The sequence below is a fragment of the Orbicella faveolata genome, unplaced genomic scaffold, assembly GCF_042242905.1.
Source record: "Orbicella faveolata isolate gen_17 unplaced genomic scaffold, um_ofav_v1 contig_1, whole genome shotgun sequence".
NCBI classification, from domain to species: domain Eukaryota; kingdom Metazoa; phylum Cnidaria; class Anthozoa; order Scleractinia; family Merulinidae; genus Orbicella; species Orbicella faveolata.
The window spans coordinates 26,168,025-26,180,496 of record NW_028301536.1 but is presented as its reverse complement, the minus strand read 5'-3'; the positions used below and the strand labels follow the sequence as shown (position 1 = coordinate 26,180,496).

The 12,472-nt window shown below is 40.5% G+C and overlaps 1 protein-coding gene across 1 annotated transcript; it reads left to right on the top strand.

The window, feature by feature from the left end:
• The first annotated feature begins 5,579 nt into the window (after nucleotides 1–5,579).
• On the top strand, nucleotides 5,580–12,472 carry LOC110043589 (uncharacterized). The gene is made up of 3 exons (XM_020749057.2): nucleotides 5,580–6,047; nucleotides 9,668–9,731; nucleotides 10,350–12,472. Exons 1-3 carry the CDS (start codon nucleotides 5,657–5,659, stop codon nucleotides 12,211–12,213), a joined length of 2,319 nt encoding a protein of 772 aa, XP_020604716.2. The 5' UTR covers nucleotides 5,580–5,656; the 3' UTR covers nucleotides 12,214–12,472.

The following is a 12,472-nucleotide window of genomic DNA, read 5'->3' as shown; positions in this document are numbered from 1 at the left end:
AAAAGGGAGTTAGTTAGAAGACGATTGAGCTTGACAACTAAAGAGTGCAAGATCACAAATCCAAAATGACTGGTGACCGTTCCGTTTTCAAATTCCTCCGGCGTAGTGTGGACGGAAAACATTTGATGTGTTTTCAGAGTGAAACCTCCGTTTTCAAATTCCTCTTCCACTTCACTTGACTTCTCCGTGTTTCATCAGGAAAGACCTGTAGCGGCAAACAATTGCAACGGAAAAGGGTCCAAGTCACCTGCTGTCTCTTAAGTAACTATTCTGATCGATATACGGCGTCAGGCAGGTGAAACGAAAGCCTGTTTCCAATCCAAAGATAACAAGTTTGGCTAAATTTTCAATAATTTAATTTCAAATTTGTCACTGTTACTTATTATTTTCTAATAGGATATTTCAACCGACAAAATAAGTTTTTACATGAAAAGAGCCGGGAAATAACGGATGGCTTATAGGCTATTTCCGAGTTTCCTTATCCTGTTACAAAACAAGTCCTCGATCTTTTCATATGCAGTTTACAGTGAAAGTGATCGCGCAGGTGAAAATAGCGGCGTTTTCCAATCGACCAAGAATTCTGGTTTGAATTTTAGGGAAATTTCCATTAGCGAATGAAACGGACTGATTTTGCGACCTTTACCGAAAAGAGCACAAACTCGCGCGGTATACTCAAATTTTCGATGATCTTCGGGAATTTCCGTTGTACTTGATTTTTTCTCGGACATTGGTTCGCATTTCGGTAATACAACGAATTTTTTTCTGGAACCTTTCCACGACATTCGTTCCGGTTTCGAAAGAAGACTCCTTTTAACACAAAGGCAAATTAAAAAGCAACTCGGGAATGGCCTTGTTATTGCCGATTGGGTTTAACAGACCATTTTCGAATTGTCTTTTCCTCTGCGCCAAAACGAGTTTCTTGCGAGACCATTAATGTTTTCCACCCACATGTTCGTTTTCATGCAAATAAACTCATTATCATGCGAAAAGTTTTTCCACGAGGACTCGTTTTGAAACAGAGGTAAAAGGCAATTGGTACTCATTCAGTACCCTATTGGTCTATTTGCTTGTGGACATTTCACAGTTTTGCGATTCCTATCAGTCTCTCAGAAGATAGTAACAGGGATCTGGGTACGAGCGGACGAGCTTGTCTTTTTGTTACCGTAAACATTAGCACACGTAGTGCGTGTAATCATCGTAATGGTTTTTCGAGCAGGGAGATACAAAAGAGAGAAAGTGTTTACGTGTAAATCTAGAAACAAAAGAGAAAGAAAAAGGCGAAATGTAAAACTATAAAGTGAAAGTGATCAGTTCTAAAAGATTGTACGTGATGGCAGATGACCTTATCAATGGAGTTCGCCAGCTGAGTGAGAAAAGAAAGGGACGCAAAAATATATGTTATCTTGATCGATGCCGTCAACGCCTGGAGAATTGTCAAACTCTGAAATCTACTTCACATACGTTTAGCTCGTGTAACGAAGCACAGAAATGCCAAATTACCGAATAATCAATGCAAAAATGTTTGATTATTTAATTATCCCATCTTGCAGGAGTCGCAATACTCTCTCTGCCTTCATGATACGGGAATCAAGACAAGTTGGGAGGGGCGGGGGGGGGGGGGGGAAGTGGGGGAGGCGTAACACGCCAAGGCCCGGCCGACTACCAGCTCTCCCTTTACAATTTACCAACGTAAGCGAGTAATTTTAACATCAACAACAGGACTGTCAGGTTGAAGTGTGCTCTGACGCACTCCAACTAAGCTCTGCTCGCTTTCACAATCAATAACGTCATCATCACATGAATATGGCATACATGTCGATACCCTCACAGCTACTTACCATGCTGTGACACAATTTCTTTTCAGTATAAGAGAAAGGCAAATGAAACACTGACGTCAATTCTTGTGTAGGAAGGAAATATGCGTTCTCAGCCGCATGAACATACCTCATTGTTTTCACTTTTGTTGGTGATTTCCTGGTTGTATTTAATTGGCTCAAGCCATGTTCTGCTGATTGTTTGACCCAGCTCCTGTAAACTATGACTGTTATGGTATTGAAAATCGTGTAACACTGGGGAGCAGATATGGCAAGAAATTGCGTTTAATTTCAAATTGTGTGCACTGATATCTGCGTTCTGAAAATGCTCCTAGTTCGGCCATGAACACAATGTCTGACCCTAAAATTCCTTTCTTCTACAATTCTGTGAACTTCTACGCAGTCAGTATTTTGATTAAATTGTCGGTCACAGCTTTTCGTAAACATTCAAATGGATTCCTCGCTGAATAACAACTACGCTTCGCAGTCTAAATTCTCTCCTCAACAAAGAAAATCGTTTGATCCAAATCAACATGCTAGTTTAGCAGGAAGGCGTCATGCAAACCCTTGTTATAAAGAGTCGGCTTACTGCCAACGGAAATATTACCTGTTCATAATTAAGGAAACTGTGATACAAATGGCACGTATGTCGGTGATTTGTCAATAAAGAAAAACAAATAGATGATCCGAGCGTATCGCGTCTCCGAGCAAGGTTAACTGTCGAACATGAAAAAAACAAAACCAAACAAACAAAACAAGACAAAAACCAACAAACAAGGAGTAAGGGAGTTACGGATGTGTCTATCAATGAGCTTGAAGAGACGATCTGAACTTGTAGAATCATGCAGTCTGCTACCTCGAGTGATATAAACAGCCTCGATGATTTCGTGTCAGATTATGAAGAGGTATTAAAGGTTACGTATGCGAGTTATTTGCACAGCACATAGCTGTTTTCAAGTTTCTTTTGTGCTTGATTTGAACTATTGAACCGAAATGAAATTCAGTCCTTGATAATAAACCCACCCACAGTATCAGTGATGAGCAATGCACTTGATAGGAGATAAATGGAGTATTCGAGTAGCCACAACTGAAAAACTGTAACAATTTACAAGTTGTACACATCTTTTCATTCACCGATAGATCTTGAATCGGACAAAAGAATAAACACAAATGAAAAGTGATTCAAATGGGCAACGCGCTGGCGTGATGGCAAACAGTCAATGTGATCCTGGAAAACCCCTTGCGGCAGGGCGCTAGAAGTATTTTTTTATAACGAAACTGTGAGACGATGAGCGATGTCTAGTTTTAATCACAAGTGGTACAGACATCTAAAATTGAATATCCTAAAGAAATCAAGACATCTGGAGTTGTCTGATGCATTGCGTGATTGCACTAATTTAATCGCGTGACTTTTCATCTAGCGTGACTTTTCACAGTTATCACTCGGGTTGTAAATATAACAGTAGTTCTTTAAAGTACAACTACAAATCCATTTGAGGACCATACATTTAAGGTAAAATACATTGGAACATTGAAAATTGCACTAAAATAAGTGAAATAATTTTTCCCTATGGGCATTTAAAGAATTGTGTTAGGTACTATTCAATAACACCACAGCGTTATCTTATTTTATGGTATGCAGATAATCTGACATTACAGAGATTAGCGAAAAATTTATAAAAAAAAAATTAAGGATATTAAAGTACAAGTATCAAGCAAGAGCTGGTTTTTCTGTCGTTAAAAACAAATTCTCGCTCAGATAACTTGTTTCTACGATCGATGGTTCAGCTATCATTCCAATTACAATAAAAAGGACGAAATGTTTTGCTTTGCCCAGCTTTAACTTGTTGACAAAAGTGATAATTCCTCCGATATATTTGTGGTACAGTGTACATTTTTATCTGTCTAGACGTTTTATCTCAGACAAAGAATCGCGTTTTTGCACTCAACGTTATTATATTGATATCTTAGAACTTTGAACTTTAAACTTTAGAAGTTTAAAATTCATTTTTTGTTTTTTTTTTGTTTTTGTTTTTGTGAAAATACATTCTTTATTGATACACATAAACCTGTATACAGTACAATGCAATAAACCACAATGTTAACAGTTGCAAAATTAATACATTTATAAGCTATAGTAAATAAAAATAAAGAGAGATTTAATAATAATCATAATGACTTAACCAGAGTAGACCAAATCTGGAGCATCATTGCATGTAAATTTTAATCTAAATCTTCCAGCCTGTACTTAGAGGAGATTTTGCTGACAAAATCTGTGATGTGAAGAGAATTATTGTGTAACTTATTAGTATAGATAAAGTAGCGAGCAAAAAGCATGGTGTAATTAAATTTTTTCAGTAGTTCTTTATTGGCAGGATTGGAAAAAATCCCAAATAAATATTCTTGATTTGACGGTTTGAACGAAGAGTTATTACAGTTGTTGAACCATTGCACCACTTTTGACAAGAAATCTTTAGTAAAAAGACAGTCTGAAAAGGTATGATCTATCGAATCTTGTTCTCCACAATATGGGCAATCACTGTCGTTTTTGATGCCAAATCTACAGAGCTCTTTTTTAGTTACAACGATTCGGTGGAGAAATTTGAAGTGAAATTCCCTCAGCTTATTTTCTCTGGAAACCTGTTTAATCGATAGAAAATTTTTTTCCCATTGTTTTGCACATATCGGCATAGATTTACTCCATTTAGTTGGTCCAGTATGTGGACTATTATTAACTTGTTTGTTCAATAACCAGTAGAAATCCTTTACCTTCGCAGTTTCAAAGTTTACCTTCGTTGAACTATCAAGATCGAAAATTGAGTGGTTTTGTAGAAAGATGCTCTTGGAGAGCGGTTCCAAGTTATTGTTCTTTGTCTTGGCCAGTAAGCTGTCCGGAATAGCACTTCTAACTTGATAGTAATTCAAGAAGTTAGTTTTACATTTATATTTCGCTTTAAAGGCTTGGTATGAGAGTAGCTGACCTTTTTCATCTAACAGGTCACTTATCAAAATAATTCCTTTTGAAAGGTTTAAAATTCATAGTTTACCTTTCTATCAATGTGCATGTCACTCACGCCACGAGGTTGTGAAGTTTCGTTATCGCACAATCAGTTTGTTTATTTGAATTATTTGTCATACTTCGTATTTTGGGTTTCAAACAGCATCTTAAGCGTAAAATGCAGCAAATGCGTGTGCATCCCAGCTTGTACGACAACGAAACCTCTAACCCAATGTGGCATTGTTAACATCACAGGATTAATTTCGCTGCTGCGTGTGACCTGGCTCGTTCTTGGCTGTTTTTGTGTCAACAGAGCTAGTTTTGAGCACGAGCACTTTCTCCAGACGAGTGATTAAAAAGAAAATAACGAAGCATTAAGCCGTTCTATCCGTCTGTTGTCATGATTGTATTGCTCCTTTATCGAAGTCGCTGCTACTTGTCACCTGTTATGAAATGGCGCCAATAGCGCGCGGTTTCTTTTGAACCTCGCTGAACTATTTTTTACAGATTCATTTAATTCTCGTTTGAAGTAATATTGAGTTAAAAATAAGGCGTGCAGCTTGTTTGGTGGTCTTTAGTGCGAAAAACGCAAGAAAGCTTGACGTGTTGTCCAGTAAAATTACTCGCTTCAGTAAATTCACTAGCGTACGTGCACAGCATCTGTGAAATTCAAACCCTGTCAAAAAGACGGAAGACAAACGTGTCACGACCAATGGGCGGATAAACGCATTCCGTAAAACCAATATTTAAAGAGGACTGCTAAATCAATCAGCAATAAATTGACGCGCGTCGAACTGAACCGTAATCTTGGCGCAACGCCTCGCACCGAACGCGCAGCACAGAAATGGAGATTGACGAAAACGCTTCACAAAAATGTCGCTGGCTTCGCGTCAGTTGGAAATGTGGGAGATTTGGACTGAATCTCCGATTCAACCCTGTTGTTACTTTCCTATCGGCCGCCACTATTTGGTTCTTTGTGATTTGGTGCTCCGTTCGATCCGAGCAGGCTTTCAACGAGATGACTGGTTGGATGGCATGGATAACCGAAACCTGTACCTGGATGTACATTGGTACCCAAGACGCCTGGGCCGTGTTCATTATTGTGCTTTATTTCTCGAAATACGGCAGCATGAAACTGGGCAAACCAGATGACAAACCGGATTTCAGCGACGCAACTTACTTCACAATGCTGTTCGCCGCCGGGATAGGAGTCGGTCTGTTCTACTTCGGAGTCGGTATGTACCGGTTTTGGATTTAATAAACTTGTTTAACTTGTCTAAAACTCTTGGAAGGAAACCTCGTTGCACTTTAAAGGAAGAAAGGGCAACCTCTATATTAGTGTCAGTCGTACCTATCGCGGCCTCCGATAATTTTATTATATTTAATCTTTTTTTCAAATGGGACTTATTTGGTAGAATTGGCCATTATCTAAAATGTTAATCATTGCAGTTTGCTCGAATTTCTACAATTAGTTGGTAAGTTGCAGAATATTCCGGTTTACGAAGACGACATCCTCGTTGTTTATACCCGCCCGTCGACTGTGTGTTAGGGATTCCTATATTAAGGAGAAATTGGATGCAAATCATCTGTCCTGTCTAAATATTCCCGGATTGTTTGTGTTTTTTTTTTCTACGGTATCCTGCCTTTTGTCAAAGTTGAAAGGCTGCGACGCGTTGTGATTGGTCTGTACATGACAACAGGAATCTTCAATAACCTGTTTTTACTGAACCTGATTGTCTCGTGATTACCAACGCAGACTGTGTTGGCTGTGACACCAAACCACCTAGAAATGTCATATTCATCAATTTTCGATCCCACACATGTAGTTACGTCACACTTCAAGTCACGAGTTTGTGTGAAATTATTTTGTTGGCTAAACTTGAAAATATTTCCTAACAGCAACGAAAACAGTAATGTTTCCCCCCCCCCCCCCTGGCTTTTGTACCGTAATATTTACTTTCGTAGAAAAAGCACCTGATCACCTTTGATCTCATTTGTTTTAGTCAACACTGGGTAAACAGCGCACGCGATGTGCTCACGCGACTTGTTTTCTCCTCCAGTAGGGTGGACTAGGTTTTACTAGTTGATTTTCTCTCTTTCATGTCCCCGATATATTTCTGTGTGTCATTTCGCAGTAGACATTAATTGGCTTCTTTTCAATATTTTGTCAGAGATCGATAATTTCCTCACAATCAAGGATTTTAAGCTTTTAGACAGACAGCCTACAGTTTTATCTTTACATAAACCTCTTGTGTATGCGTCCTCAAAGTAGGGCTATTCCTGTCACACATGCTTCTGACCAGACTGTCATGCGCTATATGTTATAAACTCAATGAAACTCAATTTTTGGCAGGAACATTTCTGTCGATTTATCCCTAGCACGGAGAGAGTTTACATTCCATGCGTTTTAAACCTAAAAGAAGAGATAATTCGACTCTCTTCGTGAGAAAGGTTTATAAACAAATATACAAGACTCGATTTTAATCGCATTTGAAACTCCTCCAAACGATTGTCAAACACAATACACCACGATATAGCGAGATCATTTCTGATCATTCCAGTTTTCATTAAACGATGAATGCGATGATTAAGCTTTTATTTTCGGGCGGAAATAACAAGGTCGGCAAGGTTGAAATGGCAAGAATGTGTTTTTAGCTGGCTGAAAGCGAGTAAACAGCACTGTAGCCAGTAAATTCACTGCACGTCATTAACAATACAGCTCATCAGTAAAATTACAGCCAGCTGACACTAAAATTACCACACGTCAATGAAACCGAAAACGGGAAATACCAAAAAAAAAAAAAGAACCACAGTGGAGTCCCGACCAAGGGAAACGAAAGGTGGATTGAAAGATCAGATCAGTTGAGGTTCTAGTTCTAGTTTGTCTGCGTTCTAGTTGTCGGAAGGTTCGAAAAATCGTGGGTTTGAAAAAGCGGGATTCCACTGTTGTTCTCTATAAAACATAGTCAAAAAGCCGTACAAAGAACCCCATTAAAGTATATGGATTTTTATTCTATTAAAAGTCCTCACAGGAGAATTTTCTTGGTCCGCATCATTAAACCTCAGCAGTGAGAAAATTCGCGGACGCAGACAAAGCGAAGATGTTTGTCATTATAGCATTTGGACTTCCCCCACGTATCGTAAAAAGCCTTCTAAATCCCAAATTTTGCTGGCCTATAAAACGGATGAGTCTCATGAGACGCACTGAGAGAAGACCCTACGTATGTGTTTGAAAATGTGGGATTAGAGTGGAAGTATTAAATTACGGGTATGCCACCTTTTGCCAAACATGGAAAAAAAAAACATCCGTTTTGTAGCTTGCCCCGCGAACCACTGATCATCACTCATTCATTCACTCAATCTGTTCGGTGCAAGCTATGAGCCGAATTACCGGTCTAACGTTCTACAATTAAACTTAATATGTTATGGGGATCAAATTGACTAAAAAGCGACGGAACAAAATTAGACCATTCCTATTTGTCATTCAAACGTGCGAAGTCACGCTATTCAACGTAAATAGTCTAAAAGGTCACGCTATTTACCCTCCTCGGACTGTCACATACATATAGAGACTTCCCTGAGACGGATCAGCTCATTATAGGACGTGGTCAAGAAATAACGGTGTTAAAGTGAACAAATTTAAAAGACCTAAGTTCGAGTCAATACGTACACGAGACTCATCTCACCAACTGATCATCACCAACAGTAAATAAATGGAGAAAGTGTGGCCGAGTGGTTGGAAAAGGTCGCTCTAAAAAACGAACATTTTTTGTCACTAATAAAAACCTAGCACTAAGTTTAGCCACTCACCGAAGTGTCAGCCTCTAAAGTGCAGGTTTTCCTTTATATGAAATTCGTCTCCAGAAAAGCCCAAAATTCGACATCGTTGCCTCCATTTCCTGTTGTCATAAAGCTCTCTAGAGCCTCTAATTTCATTGGATTTTGTCAGCACAAAGCTCTATTCGTTTTGGGCTACGGTCCATTGTTACTATTGTTTGTATATCATTTTCTCAGCCAATCCTGTGAGACGTTCCGAAGAGCTGCCATTTCGAACAGTACTCAGCAGCCAGGCCGCGTTTTCGTGACGTCATTTGATCCAGGGGATTTTACAAGCCTTTCAACTACCACTCCAGGTTATGGCTACTCTTGAGCCTTTTATCGAAAATAATAGCAGTGAAGATAGTGAATGGATAATCGCTTGAAAAAATACATTTTGCTGACCTTGTGAAGGATGCCAAGTGAGTTGCAGGTTTTTCTGCTTCCCGCCACTTTCGACTTGGACGGAATGACGTTACTGACAAAAACACGGCCTGGCTGTCAAGTACAGTTTCAAACTTGCCGCCCCGATAGTTGAACTTTGGGCTTCTTTCGAGACTAATTTCTTCAGGATAGCAGGCACTTTATAGGCTAAAACTTCGCTGAGTGCAAAAACCAATGTTTACTTGCCATAGGTGGAGACAAAAAAGTAAGTTTTCTGGAGTGACCCTCTCCTTTATTTAATCCGGAGGTCCCGGGTCTCGACCCTGCACCATATTGCTGGCTTGTATTTTCTCTCAAGTCGTGAGTTCAACTTCTCGGCACGTCGTATAAAAACTTCACTGATTCACGACTGCTGTGATGTTTAATACTGAAGCATATTTTGTTTCTTCTGTATGAGACATGTCTGTAAATCATACTTGACCTGTGAGTTTTACCACGATAACAATAATACTGTTTTATTCGATCTACCATAACTATACTATTTCTATTTGAAGTTTGTGTCTCAAAGAATTCCTCTACATAACACAGTCAAGAGAAATGAGAGGGCTGACGTTAATATGTAATAACTCGGCTTCATGTTATTGTCTCCTTACAGCTGAACCTGTGTGGCACTATGCGTCTACGACAAGTTACGAAGCTGGAAACCGTTATTATGGAAGGTAGGATATAACAAAAATTTCGATTTGTATGAAATTCGTAGTAGCCTGTGAAAAGCAGTCAGCTCTCCACTAGTAAAATCGAAGGGAGGACAAGTGTGTGAGAACAAGCGAGTAAAAGAGAACGAGTGAGAAGAGCTTCTTTCTTGTTAGCTGCGTGGGTGTACTGAGAGCGACACGACATGAGAAATACTTTGCATTCGTTTCCCAAGCAAAATGTCTTAGATGCAGTTGGTAAAACATGTTATTCGTCATCGCTTTAAAAATTGACCGATTAGACAGACAAACGAAAAATTGTCTTTTCAAGTTGCCTCTATAAACCCAGCTTTAAATTTGGACTTTTCTTGTAATTTGTTTCCAGTATCTACTTCGTTTGTTTCTGTCATTGTTTGTTAATACCTTTATCTCATTACCTTCTTTCAGAAAGTAAAGGTCTGATACACAGTTAGTAAAACTTCTTACACGTCATCGCTTTGAAAATTGGCCGATTAGACAGACAAGCGAAAAGTTATTTCTTAAAGTTACCAATTTTAAATGTGGACCTTTTCTTGTAATTTTTTACAGCATGTGCGTTGCATGTGCCGTCATACACTTATCTTTTGCATGCATTTTGCTTTATAGATATAGCGATAATCAACTTGCCCAAGACGCCATGAATGTAACCCTGTTTCACTGGGGCATCCACGGCTGGATAGTGTACGTTGTTGTTGGTCTTCTCCTCGCCTTTGTGGGTTACAGAAAAGGCCTTCCCATGACCATGCGCACTTGTTTCTATCCTCTCATTGGCGAAAAGATCTATGGTTGGATGGGAGATGCCGTAGACATCCTTTCGGTGGTATGTACAATGTTTGGCGTTTGTACCAGTCTGGGTATCGGTGTTATTCAGATGAACACCGGCTTTAACCGCATTTTCAAGATTGACGTCACAGTCACTAATCAAATCATCATCATTTGGTGCGTCACTGCATGTGCTACAGCCTCAGTGATCAGCGGCCTGAAGGTTGGAATCCGTCGCCTGAGTGAAATCTGTTTCACCCTCGGGATGTTCCTGATGATGATTGCTTTCTTTTCCGACAACACTTGGCACATACTCAACGTTTACGTTCAAAGCATTGGCTACTACCTGCAGTGGATTGTGCAACTTGGCTTTCATACAGACGCGTTTGCACAACTTGGTAATGCACCGGACGGGAAGGAAGCCCAATCATGGATGAACGATTGGACCATCTTCTACTGGGGATGGTGGATCGCCTGGTCCCCTTTTGTTGGTATGTTCATTGCCAAGATTTCAAAGGGAAGAACCATCAGGCAGTTTATCAATGGTACAATGACGGCGCCTATAATATATTCGTTCCTGTGGTTCTGCATTTTTGGTACCGCGGGTTTAAAGATGGAACGAGAGGCTACGTTGGCCAACATCACCTGTAATTCTACGCTCGGAGGAAAGGGTAGTACGAAGGCTTTGAATGGCATGTTCCGCCTTTCGTGCCGACAAACAAACGACATGTGGTTTGATGTGATGGGCCAGTATGGTGACCTGGGAATGTTCCTTTCAGTGGTTTCACTGGTTAGCATTATCCTTTACTTTGTGACCAGTTCCGACAGTGGCTCCCTAGTCATCGACTGCCTCTCTGCCAACGGCGATCCTGAACCACCCGTCATTCAGCGCATCTTTTGGGCGTTAACAGAAGGTGCCTGTGCAACGGCTCTGCTTTATTCGGGAGGTACTAACGCTTTGAAAGCTCTGCAGGCAATGTCCATATCGGCTGGCGTCCCTTACACTGTCCTGTTGTGCTTTATGTGTGTGTCTTTATGGAGAGCAGTTAAAATGGATGCTGGTGATCTTGACCCTCACGGCCCCCAGTTTACTACAGGCCTCTTAGACGTGCTTAGCAATCCCACTCTGTCAAGCGTTGGAAAAGTTCTTCTTGCAGTCGTTGCACCATGGTATCCACTTGGTAAAGCCGCAGCAAAGATCGGCGGACCAAACGACCGCAAATGGCTGTATATGTTGGTTCTTGCAATTCCTTTTTATCTCTGGATTGTTTTCATGGCCTTCGAACCCATCGTTGAGGGCATATCATACGTTGGTTGGACAGTACTATGCGGATTCTTCGCCTATGCGACCTCTATCCGTAACTCCATACGAGAGAAGTATGGTATCTATGGCAACATGGCTGAAGATTTCTTTGCAGTGATGTTAACATACCCCTTTGCAGCTTACCAGATGGAACACCACATGGACAACGTGGACTACGATCTGGGTAAACCGGGGCGAAACGGTGCCGCCAACCACGATATCGGCCTGTCCGAGGTTCACGTCAACCCGCTAACCGATAGCCACGATCACGTGTCTGAACTTGATGCCAACACGCTGTCCAAAGAGGACGAGGCAAATGCGATTGCCAATGGTACAAACGGCCATGCTGACACTGCAGCGGATGTTTATGTCAACCCGCTTCCCGAAGAGGACATTAAGTTGTAACCATCCGTGATGGCATTGCTAAGGCAGGAATGAACAGAATCAAACTCTCGTGACTTTCATTTTGTCTCAGGTCAAGCGGACTTTTGTGTCGTTCCATTAGTCAACCTTTAATCGCTCGCTAACAGACACCCTGTTTTTAGGGACCCTTTCTCTTAACAAAGTTATGGACGAGGCTGACCAAAGTTTATATAACATGCGAAGGATGTACCTAAGCTTAGAGTTGTTTCCTTAATTACAGTACTACTACCTTCTTTGTTAA